General features: G+C 37.1%; 1 protein-coding gene across 1 annotated transcript in view; it reads left to right on the top strand.

Moving 5' to 3' along the window:
* Positions 1-12,589, top strand: part of PPEF1 (protein phosphatase with EF-hand domain 1) — a 107,689-nt gene that overhangs the window by 19,795 nt on the left and 75,305 nt on the right. The window contains exons 2-3 of the mRNA XM_008065471.2: positions 5,413-5,540; positions 6,140-6,200. Of these exons, the coding sequence (XP_008063662.2) occupies positions 5,413-5,540; positions 6,140-6,200 (189 nt within the window). The remainder of the gene's footprint in view (positions 1-5,412; positions 5,541-6,139; positions 6,201-12,589) is intronic.

Genomic DNA, 12,589 nt, shown 5'->3' with positions numbered 1-12,589 from the left:
TATTACAATGGCTCTAGAAGGTATTAATTTATCCATTCATTCATTCATTCAACCAGCCAGCCAGCCATTCAGTTATTCAACAAATATCCAAGCCAGGCCTTACCCCAGGTGCTGGGGCTGCAGCAGTGAATAAAATGAAGTTCCTATTTTCATGTAGCTTAGCTAATAGAGGAAGACAGACAATAAACATGTAAACATATGACTGTACAGAGAATGTTAGATGGTAAGAAGTGCTATGGAGAACAATAAAATGGATAAAGGGGCCAGGGAATGTGAGGTGGGGGAAGGTGTGGGCGGTAGATACTATCCTGTATACTGTCTTATTTTTTATGGCTGATTCCAAATGCCACGGTAGATTGTGTAGCATAATGGTTATGAGCCCAGGCTCTGAGATTACAGAGATCTAGATTTGACTCCTCATTCTCCCACTGACAAGCAATGTGACTACAAACAAGTTATTTCTGAGCCTCAGTTTCCTTATCTGTAAAACAAGGATAATGACAGTTCATAGAATTGTTGGCAGGATTAAATCAAATCAAATTAAAATAAAATGCTAAGCACAATGCCTGGCACAAAATAAATACTCTGAATTTATTATTCGTCTTGCTCACTAACTCCCTACATAGATACTTAATTTCTTGCAAAATACCATGATAATAATCACCACCAGAGAAAAGAATCTATTAAAGAACAAAACAAAACAAAAGACAATAGAGAAACCACCTGTGCTGGGCACAGAAAATTGGCCAGGTAACTTATTAAACCTATGCTGTTGCATCTAGAACAAAAATAGAAGGCCATTGGGACACATATAGCAATAGATTTTTTTCTTCTGCATGGAATTAATGTGACAGGAATGACAAGCCCCATTACCCGATGAAGCAGTGGAACCAGATGTGAATCCAAACTGTCCAACAAATTCAGACCTGGACGACATAGATCTTCAAGATTTGGGAGTTTTGGAGTCAGAGATCCTCCCAGATAGGGTCTATCATGTGTGAGCTCTACCTCTTGCCATTTTGGAGGTTTCTCCTCCATAGGAGAATCCCCAGCTGGCTAGTGTTGTCCTGTAGTGAATGGGTGATCTCCTAGGAATTAGATGAGATTTTAAAAGTCTGATATTCGTATGCCCAATCCTACCCTGCTAGTCTCCTTCCCTCTCCTGGAGAGGTTTCTGCAGAAACTGTATGCCCAGGGACAATAGCAGGATGTGGTTCAAAGTTCAGTTTATCAACCACTGCACAAGTACTCAAAAGACCTATGTAGAACTCTTGTGAGGCCCTGGGTTGGAGTACCCAAGGAAGTTGGAGTTTGAGGTCCAAGCAGGACTTATTTTTTTCCATGTGCCTCAGACTAGTTTATCAGTCAGGGTCTAGTCAGGAGGCAGAAACCACAGAGTAGAGCAGAGAGGATTGAATGTAAAGAATTGTCAAATATATATCCAGTTGTTACTAGGTAACTGAATGAGAACCCTAAGGTATACAAAGGTAGCAACTGCAGGAAAGTTACCATCCTAGGGCTGAGAGAACAAAGAGAAAAAATTGGAATTATTTGTTTAGAAACTTTGAGGAGGGTCCCTAGATCTGAAACTCAAAACTTTGTGAAGAAGTGCAGTTTAGCTGGTACTGGTGTTTCAGGGGCTGCCATATGACTGATTTTGCAAGTGCTCGATACACTGCAAACTGGATCCAACTGCTGTTGCAGCAGGGGAAGAGCAATTTCTCGGTTACACTATCAGGATCAGGAAGCAGATAGGAAGGGGTGTGTCCCTTGTTCTTCACCCAGTCTTAAAGTTTCCCTTTAAGAGCCAGATAGGGAGAAACCGGCAAAGCCGGAATGGGGTCTGCAGAGTCCCATTCTTGGCAGACTGAGCTGACTGGAGAAAGGTGGAGTTAGAGTGGAGACACAGCAGCTGAATAAGTGGTGTGTGTGCTCAGGGGTATAAGGGCGCAAGCATAGACAGAGATGCCTGATTCCCAAGCAGAGAGTGAGGGTGGGGCATTTCCATTTCCTGACTTTGGAGTAGAAGAGGAAGTGCAAGACAGAGGGAACTGAGTATGCTGTCTACCATCTATGGCACGGTATGTACACCCACTTGTAGGATACAGCCCCGTGAATGTATTGTGTGCTGACCAAACAGAACAGCAACTCCCTTTGGAGAGAGGGGTGGAGGTAAAAGCAAACAGAGACAGGGAGGATTAGAAGTGGTAGTATTTATAAAGTGTCCAGCTAGAGCCAGGCACAAAGTAGGCATTTAATAAATGGTGAGCCGGGCTTGGTGGCTCAGCCTGTAATCCCGCGCCTTTGGGAGACTGAGGTGAGTGGATTGCCTGAGCCCGCGGGTTCGAGACCCGCCTGGGCAGCGAGACCTCATCTCAACAATAAAATCACAAAAAAATCAGCCGGGCGTGGTAGCGCATGCCTGTAATTCCTGCTACTCGGAAGGCTGAGGCGGAAGGATCGCCGGAGCCCAGCAGGTCGAGGCTGCGGTGGCCGGGAGTGGCCACTGCACTCCAGTCTGGGCGACAGAGTGAGACTCCAACTCAAAAAAATAAAAATAAAATAAAATTTAAAAAAATAATAAATAAATGGTGGTGGTTATTATTCAAAGGAAAGAAAGATACAAGCAGATTAGGGAATGAAGTAACTGGCTATGTGGAGAGCTGATAATGTTTGTGGGGACTTAATGTCTTGTAGTAGACCCTTAACATATGGTAGTTATTTTGTTCTATTAATTATAGAAATCATAATATGCTTGGCTATTTTTTATTGATGTTACTAATACTAAATAGAAGATACTATAATGATTATTTTACTATATCATTGTGAAGAAACTGAAGTATAAAAAAGCTCAATAGCTCTCTGGACGTTAAGAGCTTGGACTATGGAGTCAGTCAGACCAGGGTTAGGGTTAGGGTTAGGGTTAGGGTTAGGGTTCAGATCTTTGCTGTCCAATTTCCACGTACTGGCTAAGTGACATTAATTTCCTAAATCTTTGTCAGCTTCACGGTATTGTGAGGACTGTAGGACTAATACATCGCCTGGCCCTTACTAAGTGCTCAGAAAATGACACTGGAATGGCACCATGGTGCTTGTGAATATGAGAATTCCTAAGGTCAGATGATTGGCTCACCATGACAGCGACCGTTCCACATAACAGGCATTTTATATGAACTTGGACTCTACATAAGGATATTGTGAGAACATTTGAGATTTCAGCCATGGCACTACTAATTATTTGCTTCACATATTGAACATGCCTCTCTATTTCTTTTTCCTGTGTTTTTTCCCCCCCCTATCAAGATCATGACACGTGACCTTAGTTCTATTTTCCGGGTTTTTCTGGAAGCTGAATAATGAAACTAGCATCCCTGGAACCCAAGAGCCTCATAAATAAACCTCAGATGACTAGGTCCTGGCATATACCTGGTATACCACAGCAGTACTAAACCAAAGGAGGCTGGGACTGGAGAGTGGATCCCTGCTTTCTTTTCTTTTCTTTCTTATTTTGTTTTTTGTAGAGACAGAGTCTCACTATGTTGCCCAGGCTGGTCTGGTCTCGAACTCCTGGTCTCAAATGATCCTCCTATCTCGGCCTCCCAAAATGCTGGGATTATAGGCGTGAGCCGCCGTGCTCGGCCAGTCTCTGCTTACAGAACTCAAATTGTTCTTGTGATAGCCAACTCTTAATTTTTATGCACCAACTGGGAAAAATGATAGCATGAATAAAAGGAGCCAGCTGTTGTTGATTGCTCTTTATTCAAAAACTTGAGGAGGCATAAGAGACTATTTTAAAAATTTCATTATCTCTCACCTGATTTCTTTATTCAATACTATGAACTACAGCCCCAGGAGAGAGACAGTCTTCCTGGATAGTCCATAAACAAGACAATACTTATAATTGCTGTTTACTTAGCATGTGCTTTGTGTCAGGCATTTGGTTAAACTCTTCCCCTGTAGTATCTCATTTCATCTTCATAGTAACCCTGTGAGGGAGGTGGGTGTTTTATCCACTTGTCTTGTCTCAATTGAATCTCAGGTGCAGAAGGTAGAGTGACTCATACTTCTCAATTCATTGTATATTGTCATCATTGGTCTGTGAAAGACCCACTCTTATGTTAATTAGTTTATTCTCTTCTATCCACGTACCCCATACTCATTCACCTCCCCTATAAATAACCAATCTATAATGTGTAGTGTGCATCTTTTACTTTGTAAATATTCTTATGAAATGTAAATCGTGGTTTTGTGTATGTGTATTTTCACTGATTCAAATGACATTATGGGGAAATAGGGTGGAGGGACAAAAAAAATCACCTATCAGGTACAATGTGCACAGGTGGAAGTAGTGGGTACACTTAATATTCAGATTTCTTCGCCACTATACAATGTGGCCATGTAACCAAAAACTATTTGCACCTCCTAAAGCTATTAAAATAAACCAAAAATATTAAAAATGATACTGTGTTATAGTACATTCTGCCTCTGACTTTTAAATAACTGCTCTCCTTAAAGTTCTACCATTCTATCCAGCAATCCCACCACTACGTATCTGCTCATAGGATCGGAGATCGTTATACAAAAAAGACACTTACACTCAATGTTTATCGCAGCACAATTCACAATTGCAAAGATGTGGAATCAACCTAAATACCCAGACTTCTTCACTGGTATACAATGTATCCATGTAATAAAAAATGATTTGTACTGCCCTAAAGCTATTGAAATAAGTAAATTAAATAAAAATAGCTGTTATAATGAAAGCACTGTGTTTTTAAGGCCTATCCATGTTGCTATATGTTTATTTAATCTATTGCTTCCAGTTGTGGTGTGACACTGCATGGTGTGCACCCTACCACAGGTATACATTCTCTTTTCTGGCAAGGGACAGCCAGGCCTGTTGGAATCAAACTCCCTACTGCCACAGAGAAGCAATTGCATCCACATATGCCTCCTTGATGGACTATGTGAGAATTGCTTTCGGGTATATAGTGGAGAATGAAATTGCTACTTCATAGGGTATACATAGATTTAATATGTATAAATAGTGCCAAAGGTAGATGCTGTTATTATCCCCATTTTACAGATGAGGAAACTGAGGCTTTGAGAATTTTAATAACTTACCTAAAGTCACATAGTACTAGGATCCAAATTCAGTCAGTCTTACTCCAAAACTTCTACTCCTAATGGCTGTTGTATTTTCTGAGTGTTTGAAACTTGAGGACATTTTATAAAAGAACATAAAAGTCAATCTATTGTTTGAATTTTTTATATTCTTAGAACCTAGGAATCCAGGTGGAGTGATTGGGACTATTTTTGTTGTTGCTGTTATTTTTTGATGAAGCACCTATTTCTCCCCAAAACTACACGGTAACTGTTTTTCTCTCATTTTCATATCCTGTGGATTTGCAGTGCTAAAAGCCACATTGATCATCCAGAACTGGTACCGAGGTAACAGAGCTAGGCTGAAGGCCAGACAGCAGTATGCCCTTGCCATCTTCCGGTCTATCGAATATGCTGATGAACAAGGCCAAATGCAGGTCTGTTTTGCAAGCTTGTCTCTTAATTTCACCACCAAAAAGAAAAGAGGAGATCATGATGAGCAAAATTGAGTAGCTGTCTTAGATTGGATTTTCTAGAAGCAGAGTCTGAGATAGGAAGTCTGGTACAAGTGACTTATTGAGGGAGTGTTGTCAGGGAAAACCTATAAGAGAGCAAGGAGTGCAAGATAAGATAGGGGAATACAGTAGGCAAAATTGTGCTTTCTGGAGAAGTCTGACCTCAGCCTGAACCCATCAAGAGCTCTCAAGTGTGAAATGTATCCTAGTTTGTTGCTGGCAGGAGCAAGGGAATGGTGGACTGGGCTATTATTCCCTTGCTTCAGCCATTCGTTGTCTCTGGGCAACTTCCCAGGAGGGGCGTGTATATAATGTCCCACACAGCAGTGGGTGAGGTGAGGTACCGTCCATCTGTGAAGCCTGTCCTCTGGAGGTAGGCACAGGTGTGACCCTTAGCACCTGCAGCAGCTGGGAAATGAATGCCCCAGAAGAGTAAGGGACTTGCATGGAACGCCAATAGCATTTGCCACGGTAGCTGTTTGTGATTCATTAATTGATTAATGTATATTTATTTTGTCCAGCTATCCAGCTTCTTTTCCTTCATGTTGGAAAACTACGCACATGTACATCAGGATGATCCAAGTAAGTAAAATGTTTAGTCTTTTGAAAAGTTGTCATTAAATATTGAATTGTCCCCATCAAGAAATGTAAATTCTGAGGATAGTAGAATACTAAGAAATTTAAAAGATGACTACCTCTTTTATTTCCCAACAACTGGTGAAGTCCATTCAACTGGTTTTTTCCTCTCTGGATGGTGTCGATTAAATCAGCCATTAAATTTTTTTCACTTTTCAAAAAACTGAATTGCAATGCATTCAACATTTATTTATTTGTTTAATACTTTGTCTGACTACAATTTATTGGTGCACAACAGTAGCTTAGTGAAGAGGATCTTGTTTTTTGTCCACAAAACTTTTATGTTGAGAGATCAAAATATCTTGAGTATTTCATGCAGTAGATCTGAGGGAAAATGGCAGATTAAATAGTTTGCTCTATCATGTCTGTTTTCTGCCCTATCTACAAATCTCTGTCTATATCATCTCTATTATCTACCTGTTTGTCTGTCTGTTTACCTACCATCTATTTGGTCATTCTGAAGCAGAGACAAGCAATATAGGTGTGATTCAGAAATGATTTTAAAGTTATAATTATTCACAAGGCATGTATATCTCCTACAAATGAAGCTCTGCTTATTATCTCCAAGGTAGATGTTAGACTTAAACATTCACTTTTCTTTAATTTGGGCCAACTGCTTTTTTTTTTTTCCCCTCTAATTAAAATGTGTATGGCATCTAGGAGCATCTTTTAAATAATCCGGTAAACACCCTTCAAAGTGGTGAAAGAATGGTGTTTGAATGGCATGATTTGCATTAAGTACATATGTATGAAGCTAATTAAAGCATTTAATGATCTGTAGAAGCTTTCTAAATAGTGAAATAGCCAAACCTGAGGAGTGGGGAGTGGGTGGAAGTGGGTACTTTGCCATTTTCTTTCTTTTAGATAATTGCAATTTGAAGACAGTTGTTTGCGTTTCATATTCTTTGAAAATGTTTTTGAGAGAAAGTATAATAATGATGAAAAAGCACTGGCTCTACTAATGACCTAAAATTTCAACCTGGGCTGAGTTTTATCAGCATCACTTATGGAGTTTCAGAGCCACAGATGACTGGGCTGTAGTCCAGTGATATTTACTCAGACTCTGTATTTTTAAAAAATCTGCATTTAAAAAAATTCTGCAGGTAATTTTAACATATAACAAAATATTTTTATCCAAGAAGGGGACAGTGGCTTAATCTTATGTAAAGTTTTTTGGAAGTATAACATACATTATAGGAAACTACACAAATTATATGACTCAATACGTTTTCTCAAAGCCTCCTTCCCTTTTCTAGTATTACCCAACCTCTAGCTCACCGTATAACTTCTTTGACTTCTATACCTTAGGTTAGTTTTCCTTGTTTTTGAAATTCTTTATATAAATGGAAGCATACAGTATACACTCTTTTGAGTCTGGCTTCTTTTACTCAACATTATGTTTGTGAGAGTCATCCTTGTTGTTGTAATTTGCTGAATAATATTCCATTTTACTAGTGTACCATAATCTATCCATTCTATTGTTTATGGATATTTTAATTTTCAGATTGGTGATTTAAATGGTGCTGCTGTGCACATTCTTGTGCCTGTCCCTTTGGTAAATGTATTCATTTATTTTGCTGTATACTCATTTTTAGTTATTTATTGCTGTGTAATAAACCACCCCAAAATTTCATGGCTTAAAAACAACAGCTGGGCAACCCCCTCAGGTCCCTTTCCCACGGTGGGAGCTTTTCTGTCTTCTCAATAAATCTTGCTTTAAAAAAATGAATTTTAAAAGCCAGCCATTTTATTTCTTGTGATCCTGTTGGTCAGGAATTTGAACAGGGCTTACCGGGGACAGCTTGTCTCTGTTCCATGTGATATCAGTTGGGCTCACTCATCTAGTTTGGCTGGGCAAGAGAGTCCAGATGGTTTTACTCATATGTCTGGGATTTTAGTATTGGCTATTAACTTGGTTACCTCTATTCTTATCATGCAGCCTCTCTGTTCAGCAGAATATTCTGAACTTCTTCACATGGTAGCTGGGTCCAAGAGGCCAAAAGCAGGAACTTCCAGGTTTCTTAAGGCCTATGCATTGGAACTCTGGAAAATCAGCTCTGCCATATTCTGTTGATCAAAGCAATTCATAAGGCTAGCCACAGATTCAGAGGGAATAAGAAATATTCATTTCTTGCTGGGAGGAGCAGCGGTATTACATTATAAAGGGATGTGGACACAAGGAGGCATGATTTATTGGAAGTCATTCTTATAAAGATGTACCACAACCCAGGGATGGAAGTTTTGGGCTATAAGGTGTAATACACACACACACACACACACACACACACACACACACACACACACACACACACACACTCAGCTTTATTGGATACTGACAGCTTTACAAGAATGTACCAAGTTATACTCCATTAGTTCCTGTTGTTTCAGTTCCAAATCCTCACCAACACTCAAAATTGTCCATTTTTATTTTAGTCATTCTGGTAAGTATATAGTAGTATCATAGTTCTACTTTAACTTGTGTTTCCCTGGTGAGCAATAAAGTTGCTCACCTTTTTGTATGTTGATTAGTCATTTATACATCTCATTTGGTGATGTGTCTGTTCAGGTCTTTTGCTCATTTTTCTATCAGATTATCTGCCTTTTTCTTATCAATTTTTGAGAATTATCTAACTATTCTAAATATGAGTCTTGTTAGATATATGCACCATAAATATATTCTCCCAGTCTCCAGCTTTTATCCTCCAGTCTTTAAATGGTATGTTAACAAAGAGACTGTCTTAATTTTAATATAGTACAATCTTTTTCTTTTTTTTTATTATGATATTGTGGGGTACAGTTAAGGGTTAGGTATACAAATACGTTTTGTTCAGGCCAATCTTTTTCTTTATGGTTGTGCTTTCACTATCCTGTTTAAGAAATCTTTCCCTGATATATTCATTTGTATAAAAATAAATACAGGATAAATCTATAGAATAAAGTAGAAACTAAGGACCTTGTTTATGTACAGTGGATGAGTGGGAACAGGGCAGAATGAATAGGAGAGTGGGAACTAGGTAGAAGGAATGAGGAAGGGAGTGACACTTCTCTGTACCTTTTTGTAGTTCTGACCCTTAGAACATGATAATGTTTTACATTCCCCCAATAATAATTAACTAAAAACAGGAAGTGTGTGTGTGTGTGTGTGTGTGTGTGTGTGTGTGTGTGTGTGTGTGTGTGTGTGATTACAAAATGGAATACTCACTATGACAAATGAACCGCGAAGAAGAAACATACCTACCTAAGTACCATTGGATAATAGTATTTTAGCTTTAATATGCATTGATGAGATCTCATTTTTACTTATCCTGCTTGGGGTTTGCTGAACTTCTATAATAGCATCAGGCTCAGGAAATTTTCATCCATTAATTATCTAAAACATCCTTTTTTCAAGTCTAAATATATTGTTTCTGATTATCCCTTCTGTTTTTAAACATAGAAGGCCCTGGAATATTTAAAATGTGGATCACTATGCCTATATTTCTAAATGTTTTTACTGTTTGACTTTTTAAATACTTCATAAAATATGAATTCTTAAATATTAAACTAAATAAGAAAATTTTAAAGTCCAGTAGTTGAGAATAATTTAACAACACAGCTACAAGGAACATCTCCAAGTAGTTAACCAATTTTTCTCACATTTATTTGATAATAGATCTTTTCACTACTGATTTGTAATGCTTCCCTCATAACATTTGTTTACATATGTATAATTGGGTATATTTCTGAGCTACCTATTCTCTTTTTTTGTCTATTCTTTTATACATCTCTCTACTATAGTGTTCTAGAACCACACTGATTTAATTGTTATAATGGAAAAAGAGAAACAGATTATTGCCGTAGGTTGATTTCTAATGGTCCTCTATGGTGAAAGAATTCCAGACAACCTCTCTCACAACCTGTTTAACCGAAGTGCTGTGATCTCTAAACAGGGCATTTTTAAGGAACCACGGGTTATTTAACATTTCTAGATATTGGAGCCAGATTAACAGTTTTAACTCTGAGGCAACAGAATATCTCAAGACATTTTAGGTGTTCCAAAGGTGAGTGAAGATCTGGAAATAGTAGTACTTGTCCTTGTAATCTTTGTGAAAATCAGTTATAACAAGTTATCTCCCTGTCCCACTACTTTAAGAGCTCAAAACCAGTGCATAGGACTTGATAGGGAGTAGAGACTCCACACAAACGTTCCCAGTCCACTTTTCACACATCAGCCCACAAGCAGAAAGCCAAAGTTGCCATACATAGTGATAGGTGTAAACAGAGACTAGTAAAAGTGGTCTAGTAAAGGGACACTAGTAAAAGGGAGTGGAATAGAGTGTGTGGAAGTACTGCTTTCACTTTTCTTTCGGCTTTCCAGATCAACCAAAATGTCCTATTGGACCAGGTATTTTATATTTTTTCTGTTGCTATGGTGAATAGGATATTTTTCTCCGTTATACATTTTATTGAACATTGGCAATATTTAGTATAACTTTTGAATTATGTCTATTTATATTATGCTACTATTAAATAATAGTAATTATTATTATTGCTGACATTTGTTAAATGTTTACCATGTTCCACGTGTTTATGTGCTTTAAATACATCATTTTATTTATTCTTCCTGACAAACCTATGAGGTTAGTATTATTATCATTCCCTTTTTATATACATTAAATCTGAGGCTTAGAAGGTACCCTCCCAAAATTATTCTTCTCATCAGTGGAGAAGCTGTGATTCAAACCAGTGTGATTAATCTCTGTATGATATTCAATTCTATCAATTTTGGGAATTTTTCAATCAATTTTCTTGAATTTAGGTATTTAATCACATTGGCCACAAGTAACTTTATTTGTATATCTTTCTATCCAATAGTTACTGCTCTTATTTCATATTCATGTCTTATTGCATTGACTGGAGATAGTGAAACATTGTTAAAATGAAACAATGAAAGTGGCCATCCTTGTTTTTTTAATGATTTAATGGAAAAAAACTATTATCATTGATTTAAATTTATGAAGCTATGTTAAGGAAGTATCCTTTCATTCCTAGTTTCCTGAATTTTTAAAAACTCAGGAACAGGTGTTGAATTTTATTAAATGTTATTTTGGCATATATTGAATTTATTATATAGTTTTGATCCACATTCATAATTGAGAAATAAAATAACTACAAATGTGTTTCAACTGGTGCTTTTATTTTTCCAGCAGTATCTGGAGCTTATTTTTAAAATGACATGTGGGTGGTAGAGGCAGAAATTGTTTTTAAAAAAATTATGGGCTTTAAATTTTTTCCTGTCCAGATTTTGAGTCTGTTTTGGTAAAAGAAAAGATTGTGTAATAGAGGGCATTTTTGAGGTATTTTCTTTAGAACAACTTGTAAAGGTATCATTTGGTTATAATTCAAGTTTTTATTATATTTAATTAGTTTAGATTTATGTTGACTAAATTGCAAATCAAATAGGTGAGGATTAATTCTAATTACATGTTACACAAATCTTGCCAAATATTGTTGGCATTCATTACATTATTATTAGTTATAATAGTTATAACCCACAAGGACAGTACATGTATTAAAAATGTTAGTGCTTTGGTTGTTTTCATAATGACATGTACTACTTACTGGAAGAGAATTTATGTCATTCTTTTTTATGTTGCTAAAAAGCAGCAGAAGGATTATGATTTGATGTTTACTGATACTTCACAATGAGTAGTTTCAACTAAGAATTGTTTTAGGGAAATGGTGCTTTTTCATATATTTATCACTGAATTTTAAGGAATGAGTGTCATCAAATTTATGGAAGGAAGGGCCAGACTGAGCTTATTTTTTTAAGAAGAAAAAGAATATTTTAATTCTTTTCTTAAACAACAAAACTGAGGTTTAATCACTGGAAGTGATGGAATTGATTTGATGTGTCAGTTAGCCAATGGGAAAGGGAAAGATGACAAAGCATGAGTGGAGGCAATGATTGGGAAAATGATATCTTGTTTATATCTCACAGAGCTGGAATTACTCAATAAATCAGTTATAAATATATAAACACTTCTATAAGTATTATATAACAGAGTTATATTTTAATATGTAGTAAAAGTGTAGTGGTTATAAGTCTGGGATTGGAGCTAACTTGTCTAGGATGAAGTTCTATCTCTCCCACTTACATGCTATACCCCATTTTTCTCATGTATAAAATGGAGATAATAACAATACTTACCTCATAGGGTAGTTGTGATTATTACATAAATATATATGGGTAAAGAGATTAGACAGTGCACATAATAAGTATTTAGTAACTGGGAGCTCCCATCATCATCATTATCAACACGATGCAATGGAGAAGGTATGGTTTGGGGCTCAAC

This window comes from Carlito syrichta, unplaced genomic scaffold (assembly GCF_000164805.1).
Source record: "Carlito syrichta isolate Samal-C Ts95f unplaced genomic scaffold, Tarsius_syrichta-2.0.1 Scaffold308488, whole genome shotgun sequence".
NCBI classification, from domain to species: domain Eukaryota; kingdom Metazoa; phylum Chordata; class Mammalia; order Primates; family Tarsiidae; genus Carlito; species Carlito syrichta.
This window is presented reverse-complemented; position numbering and strand designations above follow the sequence as displayed.